Genomic DNA, 20567 nt, shown 5'->3' with positions numbered 1-20567 from the left:
AATACAGTGAAGCAACTTTTACATATTCTTTTCACGCCAGATTAATCGAGTTTAACCGAGCCAGCATAACTCAAGCTAAGCTCAACTCATTAAGTTAAACCAATTGAAGGCATAACTCTAATTTGACTCATTTATTAAACGAGTCGAGCTAGAAACCGAATGTAACCCAGCGAATTCGAGGTTGAGCATCCTCATTGCCATAGTAAGTAGAAAGGACGACAAAATGAAGACTGTAAAATGTTCATTTTACGAAGAGAACTTAAACTTTTGCTGAACTAGAGTTAAATGCACGGGACGAGTGAAAGCAGTTTTCCGATAATTTACCTCTTACTTCTTAGCGCGAAAATTGTTCTCTGATGACCATGATTTGTAAATAGTCTAAGCGTTTAACGGGGTTTGGTAAAATTTTCTGGAAGCTCCATCTAACATCGAGGGAGAATGATACTACAGATGCGCATTATTCCCAGAGATGGCGCGGCAGCGTCCCCTGACAGGTGAACAACCAAGGGGCGATTGTTAGCTAGCAGTTCCTAGAACGAACAGTAGTGTTCTATCACGTTTGCTTTCTATTGAGCAAGGATCCTTATTTTTTGTTTTCGACGGCTTCTGCTGACTGAAAAGAACACATTGGTGTTCACGCGTATTATATACGATCATTATTTTCATATGCTTAACTGCTAAGTTTATGCATTGATGCATGGGAAGAGACAATATATCTTATGATTCTATCATGAAAATGAGCGGTTTGGTCAGTGGTAATGTCCTTTCACCCACCACACATATTGCCAACCTTCTCCAAACACTCATCAACCAAAAACCCCACCGAAAATGGGGTAGTGTTGCTTTTGGCCGAATGTTTAGGGTCTCTTTGTTCGATGACACATTCCTATGCAACAGGCTTGTTGAGTGTTTTGCAAAATCTGGTGATTTAAATAATGCCCGCAAAGTGTTTGAGAGAGTGCCCCAGAAAAATGTCTATTCATGGAATGCCATTATCAGCGCATTCTGCAAACATGGGAACATGGACGAGGCACATAAGCTGTTTGTTGCAATGCCTGAGAGAAATGTGGTATCCTGGAATACTTTAATTGGTGGATTTGTGCTAAGTGGGTACGAGGAGAGAGGGTTGAGTTTTTATAAACAGATGAACAAGGAAGGGTTTAGATCCAGTCATTTCACCCTTGCAACTGTTCTTAGTGCGGCTGGCAAACTGGGTGATTTGGAAATGGGAAGGCAGTGCCACAGCCAGCTTGTCAGAGTCGGGTATGATTTGAATTTATATGTTGAGAATGCTCTTGTTTGTATGTATGCAAAATGTGGGTGTCTGGGTGATGCCAGCCAAGTTTTTGATGGAATGGCTACACCGAATGAGGTTTCATGCACTGCATTGATGAGTGGGCTGGCACTTACTCATCATGTGGATGAGGCATTTCAAATGTTTGGCAAGATGCAAAAGAATGGTGTTCGGATTGATGCTGTTGCACTGTCGAGCATTCTTGGTATCTGTACACGGAATGCAAAAAAACATGACAAAAAATATGTCTATGATGAAGCTTTAGAATTAGCTTTTGACATTGATCAAAAGCCAACTGTTTCACCTGATACTTGTGATAATTCAGGGGAGTCACTAGGTAGGCAGTTGCACTGTATGGCTGTCAAGTCCGGTTATGACTTGGATCTTCTTGTTGCCAATTGTTTGGTTGATATGTATGCAAAATTGGGCAGTATGGATGAAGCAGAATCTGTATTTAAAACCATGCTTGAACATAACACTGTGTCTTGGAACATTATGATAGCAGGCCATGGCCAAAGTGGCCAAGCTGAGAAAGCAATGGAGCTGATGTGCCTCATGCAAGAAACTGGTTTTCAGCCTGATGAAGTTACTTATGGAAGTTTGCTTGGTGCTTTTGTGAAATCAAATAACTTGGATACTGCAAGGATGATTTTTGATCAAATGGCAAACCCATCTTTAACTTCATGGAACACTATAGTTGCAGGTTATTGTCAGCAAGCAAATGATAAAGAGGCTTTAACATTGTTTAGACAGATGCAATTCTCAGGGATTCGGCCAGATCGGACCACAATCGCTGTGATTCTTAGCTCATGTGCTGGACTTGGACTTCTACATTTTGGAAGACAGGTGCATGCTGCTTCCATAAAAGCAATTCTTCATCTTGATGTTTTTGTTGGTAGTGGCCTGGTTGACATGTACTCAAAATGCAAACAAATTAACCAAGCCAAATTGGTTTTTGTTAAAATGACTGAGAGAGATGTGGTTGGCTGGAACTCAATGATATGTGGCCTTTCTCTCCATGCTCTTCATGGTGAAGCTTACATGGTGTTTATGCAGATGCTAGAGGACGGAACTCATCCTACTCAGTTTTCTTATGCAAGTGTATTGAGTTCATGTGCCAGACTATCATCCTTGGCTCAAGGCAAGCAGGTTCATTCTCGCATAATCAAAGATGGATTTGATAATGATATATTTGTAGGTTCTTCACTGATAGACATGTATGCAAAATCTGGCAGTATAGAAGATGCATATGGATGTTTTCTCATCATGCCAGAAAGGAACATAGTTTCATGGAATGAGATGATTAGTGGATTTGCACAGAGTGGACATGGCAACGAAGCCATTAAACTGTTCGAACAGATGTTAAAATCCGACGAGAAACCAGATAGCATTACTTTTGTTTCAGTTCTGTCTGCTTGCAGCCATTGTGGTATGGTTGAAGAGGCAATTCAATACTTACACTCTATGGAGGAAGATTATGGACTTGTTCCATTAGCTGACCATTATGCATGTGTTATCGACTCCCTTGGCCGTGCTGGGCGGCTTAAAGAAGCAGAGGAGCTCATCGAAAAGACAGAATACAAGTCTGATCCAGTCATATTAGGGGTGTTGCTTGGTGCTTGTAGAGTGCATGGTAATATTAGCATTGGAAAACGAGTAGCTGAGCAGCTTTTTGAGATTGAACCGCATAATCCTTCTTCATTTGTTCTGCTGGCTAACATATATTCTGGTTTAGGAATGTATGATGAGGCATCAAATGTCAGAAAATTGATGAATGAACAAAGGCTCATTAAGGATCATGCCTATAGTTGGATTGAGGGTAAAGGTAGAATCCATGCTTTCATGGTCTCTGATGATATGGCAGGTTTGGTGATCAGAAATTAGTAACCATCTGATATTGTTTTGAGGATTGGGTAATCAGGGGACCTATATGACAGTTGGTTCTGCTTGAAGGATCCACTGGATTTAAGCAGTAGGACTCAGGACTAGACATTCAAATGGCTTTTTAAATATCAGCATTACAGCTTGCAGCCTGTGCTCAGAAACTGAACTGTTATAATAAACGTGATCTCATCGAGGTTCAACCAAAAACGTGCTTTGTTTATGGTTAACTTCACCAGTTCAATCTGAATAATTTGGTGTCCTAATAGCAAAACTTTGTTGCTTGCACCTGTAATCTCTGGAGATGATATTCTTCAGTGGAGTTCAAGATATTGCTGAATCGTGACTTGGATTTTTCATCATAAAAGCTTGCTAATGAAGCATGCACTTGTCTCGCAGCTTCATTGTTGCTCTGCTAGGTCAAAGAATAACTCTTAACATTATGATTGATAAAGAAACCTACTGCTTGATACTCATAAAGTGTTCGGTTCTGCTGCAAAGGAAAAATCACTGGATATATCTTTCGGTGATGTCAATTCGTCCAGAAGGACAGAGGTTAGGACTCTGAAGTCAGTTCTTCTAAGCATCCTGAAGTTTGGGACATCTTTGGGCATGCATTACAAACAGAATGTATTCTTGGTTTGATAAAGAATTTGTACTTTAACATAACAGAAGACAGCAAAGTCAAATTATTCAACTTGAAAAACTCAATATTTAATACAACTGAAGGAAAAAAGGAAAAGTAAATATGGTTTTAGTTTCAAAAGAGCATTTTGTAAAGTTATTCAATACAAAGTCGAATAATTGAATCACTGACTTTAAAAAGGGAAATTTGATACATTCATGGAAAGAGGAAATGACTTGTTGGCTCCGCTGCTAACTGGGCTATGAGCTCCCTGGCTGCCTGCTAAGCTTTTTACTTGTTCTTGTCCTCGTCATTGTTGGTGCTAGAACTAGATTATTTTCTTTTGTTGAAGCCGTGAAGCAATGTGAAAGCTGAAACAACGTGCTCTCTCATTCTCTGACCTTCATGGTGCATCAGGATCAGATTGTCTTCCTCTGCCATCTATCCTCGTGATTGGATTATAACATCTCGTTTTAAGGTTTGCATTCTGCACATTGCTCTTCTTCTCATTTGATCTTTGTTTCTGAATTCTGGTTGTGCTTAGATGCTTCTGCTTTTTTGGATTCTGAATTTAAACCTGCAGTGTTGATTTTGCTTTTTGTTTTTTGCTTGGAGATGGTGAGCTTCCTATGCTCTGGAGAATCGTCTATCACACACCTTAGTTGCCCTTTCTCTTGCCTCCGATCTAGTTTCTTTTTTGTTCTTTTTGAAAATGTCGGCCTACAATGTTGTAGGAAGTACACAGTTGAATAAGGACGGTCAATTTTTTTTTTTTCTCAGTTGTTGAGTTATTGATAAGTTTTGATGCTATAAGTTCCTGTGATTTTCCTGGTGCCGAAGCCTTTGTCCTTCCTTTTGACTCTGTCTATCTTATATTTTGACAAGAAAATGTTGTCGCTACATTTTCATTCATGAATCTGAAAAAATGAGCTTCTGATTTTGATTTCCTTTTGTTTTTTATAACAATATATGAACTAGCTTTCCAGTTTGTTTCCTGATTTTTATCAGTGTAGATTAGTAAAAGGAGCATAGGTTTTATCATGTTATCAATGTTTGATTTCTAAATTAGTTGCACATAGCTTATTGTGTTATTTACGTTAGTATGTTAGAGGTTGATTTTTCTTATATACTTCTCTGCTTGCTTACACAGTTTAGTTGGTGAGAAGATGTAAATAATTAGTCTATATACCTTATTCTGTTGTGGATTTACTTGACATCATGAAACCAATGGGTTTAAAACCCAACATATATCACTGTTATAGAATGGCCAACGTCCTGCAAAGTAAAGAACAAATATTAAAACAAAAATTTAATTACCAATGGAGAAAGGCCATGAGAAACAAAATTTAGCTCTCTTCTTTGAACAGAATTTTGTTTTTTTTTTTTTTCTTATTGTGGTCAGTTTGTTCTTAATGTTTGATCTTGAATTAGTCGATTGGGTTGCTTTAGCCTATTTGCATTTAGATCCTTGAAGATCAGCAAGTTTTTACTGTCTCATATGTATAGCACTTCTTCTTTTGTCAAACTAACTATATAGGTCAAAATTCATGTTAAAAATTAAGAGCGATTTGAGCAAATTCATGTTTTTCAGAAAAATACAACCCATTCTGTCAGTTGTGATCATTGTTTTTTAGGTGTTTATAAATTTAAATACAATGTAGTAAGATATGATTGTTACGTCTATTATGATGATCATAAGTCATGCACAACACCTTTTCTAATTATATACCAATTGTAATTATGAAGACAATGGTTTGCTCACCAAACACCTGCTTAGAATATCAGCTGATATAAGGGCATATGTTGGTCCGATGTGGCTGATATCTCACTCATTAGCTGATATTAATTAAAAAAATTATAAAATATTTTGCTTAATTATTTCTTGTGGTTGATAGAGGTCAGTGCGTATTGGAGATAGACATTGATTTTAGGCTCAAGGATACAAAATCAGGTTGATATTTATAACACTACTGAACAGACAGAACTGATGACCGCATTTAACTTGAGGCTTGCATTAATTTCATTATTTTAACAAACTGCAAACTGGAAAACCATATACTTTGGGTTTGACCATCCCTCAAAGATAACAATATCTAGTTAAGATGAGGGATAAGTGAGAACATTTCACATGTAATCATGAACTAAAAATGCAGGAACTACTATATCACATTCCAGTTTTTTCATCTCCCTGTCAGAAAATATAAAATCTTTAGCAAATATAAATGAATTTGATACGCCATGATTTAAGATTCCAAATGGTCATATCATCACTTTATGACTTTATATGGAAGTGCAAATGAAATTTCTATGGAGAGGCTCCAAATTTTTATGGGAATAACAAAAACATGCTCATGCTATGTTTTTATATATTTCTGTAATTCCTGCAGGGGGAGTCTCCTGAGTGGTTCTAAATTGTGATACCAAACATACCTGCATATTTCACTGCATATATTTTGGTTGCACTGCTTCCTTGAAGCTGCATATGATTTCTAGTACAGCATTATCTTAATAAGACTATGTCAAGGATCATAATCTATACTTAAGTCTTCTGAATGTCAACTGATGTTCCTAACAATTGTTTCAGCAGTCTTACGTTTCTCGCCTGGCAGCCATAGAGTTTCATCTACCTGCTGTCATTGTTTATGTCGTGTAGTCCCCTTTCCTTAGCCTAGTATCTTGTTCTTCAAATTGTATACCCATTTAACATTTGCAAGAATTTAGCTCAGTAGTTACTTTAGAACTTAAATTTCAACCTTGTGGTTATCGTATAGATGCTTTGATAAAAAATTCTTTGGTGGTCGATAGTCACTTTGGCTAATTACAATTTTGGAACTTGTACATAGTATAATTACGTTTCCTAAATACCTTAAATTTCTTGATGAATTTATTCTTCTTCCCTGTGATCACAAGTTAGAACTTTTTGCCTTATGTAAATTTCTTCTTGCAACTATCCAAGGGGTACTGCAAAATCTCCTCTATAGATCAGGACTCAGCACACAAAAACCAATAAAAGTAACAGATAGAGAAGTCTAAATATGCTATTTTTCTTATTGTTCTGGCTTCTTGAAGGTTGTGTCAATATGCCATTGCAAAATTTGCAGAAAGCTATAGAAATTATTTCTTCTCTGTATGTTAAGCATGCAATCGGAAATGTCAAAGTAGCAAATGACCATTAGAAGGGTGCTGATACCTTACTTTCTTGACCATTGAATCTAAAAATTATGAAATGCAGCATTCCCTATTTTCCTTCTAAGTTACTGTTAATGCTGATGTTGACTCTGGTTGCTTGGTTATGTGCCATTGATATACAAAAGCTAAAAGTTTGATGACTTTATTGTCTAGGATATTGATATAAGTGACTATTTGACATGCTGGTTACATGGCTTCACTCAATGATCAAGAGACAAGATTAGTTGTTGCATGTGAAAGGGTGTTTCTACCCTTGAAACCCTAGATGGAAGTAGATTAGCTTCCCATCTCCTAGTCACCTTTGTTGGAGCTTTTGTTTTGAGTCTTCAGTTATTTATTTGATGGAAAGAGCTAGCTATATTTCTAAATGATTATTTTTCTTTGTCTTGAATTTATCTAATTTCAGACTATAAAAATTTCCCATGTTATTCACATTGTCAAATCAACTGCATGTATTGCCGTTATGGATACTGTTGCACTTGAGCTCTTGCATGGTGTCCGTAGCCATTTTCAGCCAGAATTCTTTGAAGTTCCATCATTTTTACTTCTATGTTTCAATTTTTTGTTATTTCTCTTTAAAATTAACACGGGGCCTTTGTTCCCACAGGCTTCTTACAATGCCAAGAGCACTAGTTTTTCCTTCACTGGAGAAGGAATCTCATGGATCTATGACTGGTCAGCTTGGAACATCTAAGGTTGGTCTACTGCAAAACAGATCAACCACCGTGCCTACCACAGGTCATGGGGTTCCAGGCAGAGACCTTATGAGTGAGAGTAAGTTGATGGATCTTCTTCGTGGGTCAGAATGTGATGCCTATGAAGATAAAGATGGGGACTGGATGCTTGTTGATGTGCCTTGGGAGTAAGTTTCTCTTTCCTTGAGGCTAAGACATAAAGTTTCTCTTTCCTTGAGGCTAAGACATATTTCTTTCCATATAGCTGTGAAATGTGTAATTGTCTTTGTTAAACAATCAAGTATCCCAGAGTTTTGATGTTTGAGTTTCTTGTTGATTGAGCTTTTTGTATATTTCTAAAGCATGTTTGTAGATTTGGCAATGTATTATGAAGGTATAACTACATGGTGTTTTCTTATAGTACTATTACAATTTTTCTAATTGAAGACAAATTTTTCTATATCTTTGAAATGCCAATGTTTTTTTATTTGTAATCCTCACATCTGTTTTCTGAACCATCAAGGTTATGCACATGCAGCAAGGAAATGAGAGAAGGCTGCTCTCACTTGGGGAGAGGAAGACCAGTACACAATTACCCTAGCTAGTTGTTGAATGGTAAAAAATCACATAAATTCCAATTTTAGTTCATCTTAGATAGTTGAAAGGGAGCGCTAGCAGCTAGTGTGGTTTTGCTTTAGTTTTTGTTGATTAGCTCACAACAGTTCTATTGCTTAGTGACCAAGTTGTCAGACGTTATATTCTCGTAGACTGGGTAGTATGGTTTTTGCTCCACTTTTGTTGATTAACTCACAAGTGTTTTGTTGCTTAGTGATCAGCTTGTCGTACGTTTTGGTCTCACGGGCTTCATTGTCGTTACCCCCACTCTACCGATTGACTACATGCCCATGTCCTTCGGTAAGCGGGGAATATTTGTTTTCTTTCTCTAACCAAACTAGCATGGAGGTGTTTCCCTTATGAAGAAATCTTCGAGGCCACAAATGGTTTCCCTTTGTCTACATCTTTTCCTTAAATATTGATTTCTGTCAACAATTCTCACAAGATGGGTTTATGACAACAGAATCTAGTGGGACAAGAGGGGTATGCGGAGGTGCTCAAAGGAGTCTTAAAATAAGGGCAAGCCATCATGCATGCATGACCTGTCATTCGTCGGGGGAAAATGCTTGTTAGGACCTTTGCTTTTTTGGTACTTTTATGTAATTTTTTGTAATTTTTGACTATGTAATTAAACATTATTTTTTAATAGTATAAATTGTTATTTGTTTTTGTGTTAGTTACTCTCTCCCTATGTCTTATATATATATATATATATATATATATATATATATATATATATATATATATATATATATATATATATATCAGGAGAGAGAGAGAGAGAGAGGAATGATCACTTAATTGTTCATAAAAATAAAAAAATGCGCGCATTCTGAACTACACACGTCCCTTTAAGTAGAGCTTTCTAACTAATTGAATAATTTTTCGATCGAAAAATAATTAAAATAATAATGTGTAAACTAAGTGAAAACACATAAGAGGCCCAAAAACAAATCGGATAAAATAGATACAATCTAGGATCCACTTTTAGTGGACTGCTCCTCATCAGTTATAATTCAATAGGTTTATCCTCTTGGTTATCAAATTGGGAAAAAGAACGACTTATTGTTACCCATTTATCCCAAGCTACGCTCTGGTTATGGCTACAGTGAGAGGAAAAAGGAAGGAGACACAAAAAGAAAAGAGATAAAAGGTTGACAAGTGATCACATCAATTACGGACTTTCATAGTTTTTGATAAAATAATTGATTCCCTTTAACAATATTACCAAAAAATATTATTAATAAAAGCATATGTCACATAGGTATGAATACGGCGTCAATCTTGGTACGGTAATATGTTGATAATTATATATTTTAATTTTAAAAAACAAAATTGATATCGTCACATCATTAACACAATGTTTTTTTCATATTTCCTACATATAATCTCATAAAAAAACATAAATAAACTAAGACCATGTTTATCTTGTGGTTTGAATCGGTTTCAACTTGAAACCGATCCAAACGTACCCAATCGTATCCCCATACCAGTTTTGTGTACCAGTATGCTGGTATGGGTATGTCATATGTGGGTCTCCCCACGTACCACTGTGACTTAGGTAAAAACAATTTGTAATTTTTTATTTGGTGACATCATATTGGATGGAAGGTTGTTATGATTTTGTTCATTAAATTTGTACCATATATTGGAAAATCTCCTCTCATTTTTTTATTTGGCTAATGGATCTACGCTGCTATAATAAAATTTACGATAGGTTTTTATTTTTCCACATTTCTTTGTTGTGCATTCTTTATCTATAAATAAATTTTTTTACGTGACATACAGTCTCAAGTTGAATTAAGACTTGAAGTGGGCCAGTCGATCTATGTTGGATTCAAACATTTTCTTTACTGGCGAGAACACAAATCAGGTCCAACTTACATACACATCATGATCAGCAAGTTTCCGTTGCCTAAGGCTTTAATTCAACTTTTTGAAATTACTCATGATCCATTAAATTTTCATATATAATTAAACTGAATGGGTGATAAAAATATTTTTTTTATTTTCTGAAGAAAGAAAAGACACATGAACTTGTTTTAACTTCTCAGAAGATTCCAAGGAGAACATAAAATATCTGCAACCGTCATAACATCATGGCATTTTTAAATAAGAATATATACCTCACTACATTTAGACATAATAAGTACAAGAGTATCTTGCCAATTTGGATGTTGTTGAATATGCTGTAAGCAGTCATAGTTAGGAATGAAAAACACTAAAAATGCAGCTAAAGTGAAGGTGTTTTCAGCATTTTAAAAAGTAGCTATTGTAAAGTAATAATATTTCCAATTAATTGAGAAAAATGCCTTTTAAATTTGGTAAATGAAAATAATTATACATTTAAGAGGATGAAGAAGACTGTTTTTTAATATTATACTGGGGAAGCTAAAAACGGCTGGTGTTTTTGTCCCCTTTTACTGCCGTATCACTAAGCGTGGATGATCACTGAAAGTATGTAAAAAACAAGCTCCTTCGTCTCAAGACCACCATTAGAGTACAGGACTAAGTGCTTGAAGGGTCTGATTGTTGCTACTGAACGTGGCATCAGCTTCATTTCCGTGTTTAGTGTAAAAAGCACTCTAGCGTTAATGGCTTCTCTTTTGCTTTTGTAAGCCCCCAACAGAGTTGAGAGAGAGTGAGGAGGCATCGAACGTTTGTCGCCCGAAAGATTACTCCGTCCTTGGTGAACTCATTCTGCACTAGCGACCTCGCTCTCTGTGTTGTATATCAGAGAGGAGGAGGGAAAGAGGAGGGACCGCTTTCTCATTGGCTCTCTCTCTCTCCCTCGGCCAGCGAACCGGAAGAAGGAAGAAAAAGGGTAGAATCTTGAGAAGGTTAGATCTCTCTCGCTCTCTGTCTCTCTCTCTGGAGAAAAGATGAATAAGTCTGGTTAGGGCATGTTGCCCATCGCATGCTTCTTCGTCTTGATATTTTTTCCAACTACTGATTTTAAGCAGAGAAATCGGAGATATGAACAATTCGGATTGGGCAATAGACGACAACGGCCGGGGGGCAGTGGAGGAGGCCGCCCCCTGTTTGGGCATCCCCACCACCCCAACCGACCCCGATGGGGGGCTCGGCCTTGTTGGGACCCTGATCTCGCCGGCCGGGAGCTCCGTCGACGACGATGAGGCCGAAGACGATGATTCCGATGGAGCAGATGCGGCCTCCTCTGCAGGGGCAACCGTTGACCCGGAACCCTACCTCTCCAACCAATTTTACACCTTTAATCAGGAGTCCCACCGGCTTATGTCTCGCTGCATTCTGGAGTCGCGATACCCATCTCTGGACGAGATCAAGGCGGCGACTCCTGCCTCCGTCCTCGTGTCCTGGCGCGGCGTCTGGAAGGACCGGAACGAAGACACCGCCTATGCAACCGGCTGGAAGCGAATTCAGGACAAGCTCGGGGCTGCCCCTGCCTCGCTGCGTCGAGAAGAGTCCCTCTTCTTCAAGAACAACCCCAATCAATTGGTGCCTCATGTTCAGCAGTGGCAAGAGATTGCCGTGAGCTGCCACTCGAAAGGTCCTGACTCGAAGCACTTGGGGTTAAAGGAGACCATTGATCGGATAAAGCAGGTTTGGACTGTTGGTGCGAAGTTTTACGGCATTCCGGAGGCGTTCATCCGCGCGTGCTTATTGAACTGTGCTGTTTGCCGGTCCGAGGAGGCTTCTGGGGGGCAGGGTAGATCGAAGAGGAGGAGGTTCAAGTACACCGACACCTTCGAGGTACCCGCCAAGGAGGTTCCGCAGCGGCTGCAGCAGCTAGCGGCCAAGCATAAAGTGGTGCTCTGCATCCGCCAGAAGTATATCCGGTACAAGCCCTTCATGGCGGAGGTGAAGGACTACTGTTGCCACCGGGCCGGGGAGCCCAATATGAAGAAGCCTGGGGTGCTGCAGAGGAAAAGGTATATCTCTAAGCGCTGCGGATGCGGTTTCAGGATCAGAGCAATAGTGCCCATCAAAGATTACAATCAGAAAGATAAGAGTTTTACATATGAGGATGACGGGAAGGCGGTTTTCAATCTCTATGCAGTGCACTCCGGCCATGAGCCTGGTCCCCATGAGGGTAGCGCGAGGATTATTCATAGATTTGTCGGGCCTGCAAATTTAGCGATTGAGCGGGGAGAAATTGTTTGCATGGGGACTGAAGGGGCTGATGGTGCGTGCTTCTCTGTGACCAATAAAGTGGATGGGCATATGCGGTTGACAGTTTCGAAGCAGATTGAAGAATTGAAGGCTGAATTGGGGACCGTGATATCAAAAATACCATGTTTACCAGAAGACACATTGTTGTCGTTGTCCCAGGAGCTTTTGGGGATTAGCCAGAAGCTGAGGAGTATTCGGGAGGCCTCGGAGTGCGATAAGATGATTGTCAGGCATCATCACCAAGACTCGGTATTTCTGGATGATCCAAATGATCTTGATGATTGGGGAGACCGTCATGAGATTAAGAGTAGTATTGTTTCTCGCCGGTTGATGAATGATAGTGATGGACATGACTTTTTGAGTGTTGTTGGTGGCATTTCCCATGAAGCGAATAGCTCCTTAAGAGCCATTTCTGGAGGTTTAAGTAGTGCTGAATGTGCCGGTAGCCTCAAGCTATTGGACTGGAGTTTACCTGTGAAAGAGCCTTGTGAGCAGTTCAGTAGTGCCGAACCTATTCTTTCTCAGGATGAAGTTAAAAGTTGTAAAGATCCTCATTTGGATGCTACCCATGATATGTCTGTTAATGGGGAGGATGAAAATCTTGTGGGTATGAATGTGGACGGATATGACAATGAAAGTATTAGATGGTATTTAGATCCTAGCCCTGATTGTGGTGATAATCTCTCTATAGCTCTGCCGGAAGGTCTCAGACATGCAATTGTATGAGATAGTCCTTTTACTAAAGAGTGAGAGAACCTTCGTCGCTTGGGCATCGTCTTTCGAATGCTTCATCAATACCTGTTCTACGTTTCCCTCCAACAAAAATTTCTGGCAGCTGCACGTGCCCTGTTGTAGATTTTTTTTCTCTTTTTTTTTTTTTTTTTTATGGAACTGAGAGTTCTAATACCTGTACTTAATGAACATGCAACCCTGTTCTAATACCTGTAGTTAATGAACATCCCACCCCTGTTCCTCTACTATGGTAGATCTGGTGTTCATTTTACCTGTGAGATGTCCTTTCTTTACATCAAAGTAATATATAGCGAAGATCCTTTTACATGAGAAGTTGCTCCATCCTTGAACACATAGTTTGTTTTTTTATGTTTTTGACAATCTATTTTTTGGTAGTTCAGTAAACTTTCCTATTGGTAAATCATTTTCTGGTGTCTTATTTGCTGCCAATTGTGTATCGTGTGCAAAATTGTAAGCAATTTGTTTTCTATATTGGAAAATGGTGCCCAACTTGGCAGGCTAAACATGCTAGGCTGGGCCTCGCCGGTATATGTGGGATGGAAGATTTTTAAATTGAAATACTTGAAGTGAACTGGATGGCTAGCCAAGTGAACTGGATGGCTAGCCTAATGCTTTGGCGCTTTGCATAATGATTTATATGATTATTCTGGCATGGAATTGAACTGGTCTATACACTGCTGTGTGAATTCCTGTTGATTCATGTCATTACAACTTTATTACCGGACAATAGAGCTTCTCTCTGGTTTTGACAATGGTACTTTTGTCTTCTATTACAATCTTGTCTGCTGGCAGTCTTGAATGATGAATATGATGTATATCAGTCAGACCTGTGCATGAAGAAAAGTAATCTTTTCCTTTTTTTTTTTTCTTTTTTTTTTTACTGGATAAGTTGAACTGTGTTTTAAAGGTGAGTAGCTTATATGCCTGAGTCTGGTAAAATTTGCTGATTTGCAACTCATGCTTATAACATGTGTGCTGATAAATTCTTAGGGCGTGTTTGGGTTGACACTTTAATTGGTGTTTTGGAGGCAAAATGCTGTTTTAAACCTCCAAAACACCATTTAAGGCGTGTTTGGTACCCAGTTTTGACAAAATGGCGTCTCCAGAAGGTAGTGAATAACCTGAATCCTCCTTCCAAGGCTTCTCACAGAAAACACCGTTTTGGGTGGGTCAACCAAACACACAAACCATGTTTCATAAACTGATCAAATACCAAGTTTTAACGGTCTGATTTTAAAAAAATGACATTTTTTTAGGGTGTTATCAAATGCAACCTGAGGAATGTCCATATATTTGAGCTGAAATAACAATGGTCCTCGTGCTAAACAAGCCTTAACATTGTGAAATATGTATCCTCTATTCTACCATGGGTTCTTTATTATGCACATTCAGCTTTAGCAGAGCTAGTCTGTTCACACTTCAATCATATTCAATTATAGTTGGGTGCACTATTGGTTTCAACGTAAGCAGTCTACATTTAACAGTATGCACTTGCTTCTTCCTTGTTTGTTAACCCCGAGTGATGGAAAGGCTCAACCTTTTTGCATTTGGATGGTAAAGGAGCAACAGTGGAAGACTAATGGCTGGTAAGGTTAAATTGCCAGTTGTGATAGCATTGCTTTGCTTGTTGAATATCAAGATAAGATTCTTATTCAGGATCTATTTTCTTGAATGTAAGTTGTCATTTTCAAACGAGGATCCTCATTCTGGTTCTGTCATATTGCGATTGAAACTTTGTCATATCTTGTCTTAGCAGTCTATTTTCAGGGATCAATACGTTGAAGGGAACTGCAAGTTAACTTGGCTAATGAAAAAGGCGAGCTGATGGCATATGTAGTTGTTTCTGAGTTCAGAGTGTTTGTTTACACGATCTAGCATATCGTCATATTGAACTCTTCATGCTGGCTTCAGAAAGTGGATGGAGAAAAATCGTGCCTGATGTAGTTGAGTATGTTGAAAGTTGAAAACAATAGATGTCAGAACTTCAAAGCTTTGTGTTTGCATTCTCTATATTGACTTTGAAAGTATTCTACATTTCACAGTAATGCGTGTGCAAGTATGTCTCTACATTACACTCCTTAAAATTGTCTAGGTTAACATTTTTAATATTTTCACTTTTGACAGGCAGGGCCGCAGATGGGCAGTGACCATGGGGTCGTAATTTCGTAAAGAGGCGTACAATAATGTGGAAAAGGAAAATATCAACAAGATGGTTCACTTTTCTTTAAGAAAGATGAGCACGAGCCACAATTTGGTAAAGGGTTGTAAGTTAGTGTGAAAATTGGTTCAGATTGATTTTAAATTTTGCAATATTTCATATTGAACTTCTGCAACCTTTCAAATTGGTATATGGAATTTGCAACATTTAAGGTTTAGCAGGGTAGTTCTTCTCCATATACTACTCAAAGTAAGGGAACCTCCAGTGCGTAAGGTTGGGGGATCGTTCTGAAGGTCATTTAATTCATGTTCGGATACCTTGGTGTCTGTGTAAAGAAAGACGGAATGAAACAGAAGTGAATAGTAAAGTTCACTCCTCAGAATGGGTAAAGCATAAATCATAAATCACGTACATCCAACACTTGGAAATAAGGAAGACCAAGGATGGCATGGCAGTTCAGACCCTATTACAGTAGCTAGTCATAGACAAACTGGAAAAACAAAGCCATTAATGTTAATATGGTGAAAAATGATTCTTTCCTATCAACCTAAATCAATATATATATCGCGAGAGAGAGGGAGAGACTGCATGGAGAAAAATCCAAGATCCTGTTCATCTAAAAGTGTGTCTGCATGACATTCTTTTCTTTCAAAGACTAAAGTTGGGTTATTTAATTAGAATGATTCAACAACATGTAAAATGTATTAAATTAACATCTCGTGGAACCAAATTAGTTTAAAGAATGTCTGACATCTTAATAACACCATATACGGTTAGGAACAGAACTGCGTATTGTTAATCCTCTTGAAGAAAAAAATAACAAACTGACACGGGAGCCCAATTCCCAGTAGCCTTGCATCCGTAAGAAATAACAAACTGACATTGTTATTTACATTGAAAGCGGAAGACCCTCTCTTCATGGTAGGATTTGCTCATGTTCCTTTAAACCGCGAATGAAGCACATCATCCGAAGGACCAGAAAATAAATACAAATTGAAAGCTTGAGCTACATATTTTGACCGTCAGGTTTAGGTGACGGCTTGAAACGAGCCAACCCCGAACATGAAAAGAGCAGCGAAGCATTACAACAAAAATGAAGCTATGTTCCAGTGCATGATAATGTCACCCACGTATCCAAGACAAAATATTGGAAACATGTAAGAACAGTAAGTTTCAGTTCGCTTATTGACAAAGCGGGAGGAAGGACAAACAATGTTGGGAATTGACTTTACACCCTGCCTTGCTGACCTTCAAGTTTGAAATATGGCTGATAATTAATTATTAGAGATCTAAGAAAAAATTGAAACTCAAATTCATAGTCAGACAAATACGCACAACTGACACTGTGACAGACTTCACGTTAAGCTGCTGTTTTTTTGTGTCTTCCTAAATTCTTCCGTGCAGAGTGAACAGGAAAAGCTCTTTTTAGAAGATGAAAAGCAACATTAAGCCAATAACAAATTGCAAATTTACTTCAACTTTGATGTAATAATTTTCTTAAAGCCGCTGAGGTCCTTGCTACCAACCTGAAGAAGAATTCCGATGGACAAATAAAGAGATGAAATTTTAAAGAAGTACAAAGAAAGCAGTAGGAGTCGCTTAGGCTTGGAGCCCTCCTCTTATGCATGGTCATACTCTGGCCAGGGGCGAGGTAGAGGGGGCGAACTATAGTTTCAGAGTTTTAACATGAGCCAAAATATAATTTTTTAAAATGTTTATATAGGTTAAACTGAAATTTTAAATTTTACATGTAACATTTTGAATTTTTAAAAATCTGCGGTGGTGAGGCACCATGGTCCTGCTGGCTTCCCCTGCCTCCACCCCTAACGGTTCTCACTTTCTATCCATCACTCTCCAACTCTTTCCATTTTTCTCTCACCGGTTGACCATGTCTCTCTTCCTCTCTCCTAACTACTCTTAGGCTGCATTTGATGCACATGGATTTCACTGTATGCATCGGGTGAAAATTTTTATTTCTATACATGCACAATTAAGGCTAGGCATTGGGCCAGGCAGAGTTGTTCCAAGGCTCAACAAACTTTTTTAATCCAGCCGGCCAAGAGTCAAAGAAGTAATCCAAGCCCGACTCATCATGAACCAGGTACCCAACTACCCGTCAGGTACTAGGCCTGTTGCCCACCCTTATGCACAATCAAAGGCAAGGAAACTTGCTCTGCTTTTTTTGGTGGATCTAGTAAAATTACCCTGCAAAAAAAGGGGAGCCCTGGAGTCTGACTTTTTTCTACGTACAATATTTAGGCCTGTTAGGGCTGCCTCCTTTCTCCTCATCTATCGTCTGTCGAACCAGCCCTTCACCTCTTGCTGCAATCGCAACAGCTTCACTTCATCTCAAACACATACAGTATCTGATTGGAGTTGCAATGAAATTGCGCCTTAGATCTGATCTATGTTGTTTCAGCAAGTTTACCAGTGGTGTCTCCAGGATGAGCACACAAATGTCAAGAGGAAACTGTGGTAGTGACAGAGAAGAAGAAGAAGAAGAAGACATAAGCAGAAGAAAGAAAGTTAGCTGGGTTTGCTTCTGTGAGGTACCGACTAAGGCAAATTCAATTGTTAACCCTCAATCATGAAGTGGTGGACATATATAAGCCACCTCATAGGTTTTCCCAAAGCCCAACCAGCGGTAGAGATTAGCAGAGAAAAAACAGGTAATGTAAATCTTTAGATTTTATTTGATAAAATCTTTATTTGAAAAAGGTTTGCAAGATAATCTCGTAACTGTGAGTTGGCCCCCTCACAGTTGTGAGATGGAAGGATAGGACTCATGGCCACTATCCAACATCTCCCACTTGACCATGAGACTGCCAGTTTGCTTCTACTATCTATGGGTTTCCTTAACTTTTCGTACATGGTTTTCACTAATTGGTTTATCCATTATAATTTGAAATTGTTCAAGGTTTGTAGTGAGGTTTTTCTTTCAATGCCTTTTTATTGAACTATCATATCATTGGCAGGTACGTACTCAACTTAGATTTCATTTTTCTCAATCACTTCATAAACATAATGGTATTTCACCTTTATATGTTTACTCTTTGAGCTTTCCATTTTTCATAAGAGATATCGCTACCTAATTATCACAATTGAACTGGTTCATGATGAAGATCTAACTTCAATTCATTCAAGAACTGATTTATTCAGACAACAAAGGTAGTTGCAACATTACATGACACATACTCTGCTTCTTGTGTATACTGAGCAATACATCCCTATTTCTTATAGGACCAGACTAACACTCCACCTCCAAAGAGAAATACACATCCAGATGTGAACTTATTGTCATCTTTACAACCATCAAAATCTACATTAGAAATAGCCAATTAGAATTAATTCATCAGGTTGTTAGGACAATTTCAGTCCTTTCATTCCTTTAATATACCAAAAAGTTCTTTTAACTGCTTGCCAATAAGGCCAACCAAAATTACTTTGGTTGTGGCTCACAAGACCAATAGAAAAGCTTGTTTGGTCTTGTGCAAAGCATTAGATACATTAAATCGAATTCCATAGTTGAAAGCTCTTGACTGGCTATCGTCGCAAGTTCTCCCTTACGCTACTCATAATATGGAAGAACACTAGCTTCAACTATAATCTTTTCTTAATTAGGGTTTAACTCCCTTAAGTGTGTGTATATAACATGGCATGATGGGTTGGGTTTATTACAAAGCCTAACTGGGAGCCGACCTGTTGTGCAACAGTAACCTGAAAACTAAAAATCAAAGATAGAGGAAGCAAAAATAAAGACGGAACCAAAAATAGAGACAATACTCAATTGTTAGGTCTATACCTAACAATAGTATACCAAATCCATTCCACCAAGGATATGATCCACTCAAACCATGAGTGTACTCCATCTTGCAAGTGGAAAAGCAGCCCAATTGAGCTTGTTCCGGCATACATATTTCTGATTTTTTTTAGAAATTCCTATGGTTTTAGAACCAGTTTGCCAAAATTAGCAAGAATCCAAATGCCTAATCTATTTAGGTTCCAAAAGAAATCTCTTGATTCAAAATATGAGGATTTTGGTGCAATTAGTAATTATAATCAACAACCACAAAAGAAATCTGATTTTTACCAAATCTATTTGAAAACATGTATTCCCAAGTCTAAAATCAAGCTATCCCAAAATCAAAATCTATTATCAATTTTACAAAAATCCAGTATTGTAATCAAAACCAAGCTTCCAAAAGGAAGAACTTCGCCCCAAAGAAACCTAAAGGAATCCAAAATGTGATTTTCCTACCCGAGAGAAAATTTCCTAAAACTCAATCCATAAAATTTTCAAATATTGGTTTTTTGTATCAAATGAACCCATTTATGCTTACATTCTTACCAAAATACCTCACAACTTGTCAAACAAATCTTGAAATTTATGCATTTCCGAAGTCAAGATTTTAAAACCTAACTAAGCTCAACGGACGTTACTCCTAAAATCCTTCTTGACATCAAGAATGGCCTTGAAGGTCGTCCAACATTTCCTACATCCAAGATGGTCCAATGTCTATGTGAGATCCAATTAAATCATGCAAGGAGAGAAATAGAGTGAAGTATAAATGAATATATAGTTTATTTTATGAATGCATGCATGTACCCACTCACTTTTGCCAAGATCTAAGTGAGTCAAGTCAGAGTCGCTACCGTGACCAAGTCATATTATAACAAAAATTTGGTCACCACCTCACTTATTTTGGTAAAAGAACACACAATTTCCAAAATGGCAAAAAATCATAATTTTGGAAACCCATTTTCAGTTTAAAATCTACTAAAAAATCAAGCAAAATTTCACGACCTTGACCAAAGTCTAAAAAATTCCAGGATTTTAAAATGGACTCTTCTTAAAATCCTAGAGTCTAACCAATGTCCAAAATTCTTCAAAATTTCCAAACAACAATTCCAAAATCAGGAAAATTCCTCAAAACTAAAAATTCCCAATTTTCAGTTCACGAGCTGGGACCAAAATTTTAAGTCACTAAATCACAAATCCAAAGATATTTTCAAAAATTCTGAATTGGTCGAGTCCCATTCCAAGCCCAAAATTTCAAACTCAAAGATCTGATTCTCAAATTATCAAGTCCAGCTTTTCCAAGCTCAACTTTCAGATTTTAAAACCAAATTCCGGCTCCAAGCCCTCCAACATTTTTTCCAATCAAGTTTCAAATCCCAAAACCTAAACTATCTTCAAACTTTTAAAGTCCAGCTGACTTCCAATGT

General features: G+C 38.0%; 2 protein-coding genes across 10 annotated transcripts; both read left to right on the top strand.

Annotated features, from left to right (window-relative positions):
• The first annotated feature begins 375 nt into the window (after nucleotides 1-375).
• LOC116246978 (pentatricopeptide repeat-containing protein At4g20770) lies at nucleotides 376-8954 on the top strand. Of its 9 annotated transcripts, none has more exons than XM_050075743.1 (5): nucleotides 376-4278; nucleotides 7597-7851; nucleotides 8187-8278; nucleotides 8500-8578; nucleotides 8742-8954. In XM_050075743.1, the coding sequence occupies exon 1, from the start codon at nucleotides 698-700 to the stop codon at nucleotides 3176-3178; it is 2481 nt and encodes an 826-aa protein (XP_049931700.1). In that variant the 5' UTR covers nucleotides 376-697; the 3' UTR covers nucleotides 3179-4278; nucleotides 7597-7851; nucleotides 8187-8278; nucleotides 8500-8578; nucleotides 8742-8954. The 9 variants fall into 9 exon arrangements, with proteins under 9 accessions (XP_049931700.1, XP_031474769.1, XP_049931699.1 ...); XM_031618909.2 differs by having other exon boundaries at nucleotides 8493-8578; XM_050075742.1 differs by having other exon boundaries at nucleotides 376-3730; nucleotides 4218-4278; nucleotides 8187-8954.
• Nucleotides 8955-10749: 1795 nt separating this feature from the next.
• On the top strand, nucleotides 10750-13495 carry LOC116249114 (uncharacterized). The gene is made up of 2 exons (XM_031622253.2): nucleotides 10750-11118; nucleotides 11242-13495. The coding sequence occupies exon 2, from the start codon at nucleotides 11255-11257 to the stop codon at nucleotides 13154-13156; it is 1902 nt and encodes a 633-aa protein (XP_031478113.1). The 5' UTR covers nucleotides 10750-11118; nucleotides 11242-11254; the 3' UTR covers nucleotides 13157-13495.
• The last annotated feature ends 7072 nt before the right edge of the window (nucleotides 13496-20567 follow it).

The sequence above is a fragment of the Nymphaea colorata genome, chromosome 2 (genome assembly GCF_008831285.2).
Source record: "Nymphaea colorata isolate Beijing-Zhang1983 chromosome 2, ASM883128v2, whole genome shotgun sequence".
Lineage (NCBI taxonomy): Eukaryota > Viridiplantae > Streptophyta > Magnoliopsida > Nymphaeales > Nymphaeaceae > Nymphaea > Nymphaea colorata.
This window is presented reverse-complemented; position numbering and strand designations above follow the sequence as displayed.

Excerpts from the sequence above, each read along its gene's own strand:
- LOC116249114 (XM_031622253.2), top strand. The coding sequence starts at position 11,255 with ATGAACAATTCGGATTGGGCAATAGACGACAACGGCCGGGGGGCAGTG.
- LOC116246978 (XM_050075742.1), top strand. The coding sequence starts at position 698 with ATGGGAAGAGACAATATATCTTATGATTCTATCATGAAAATGAGCGGT.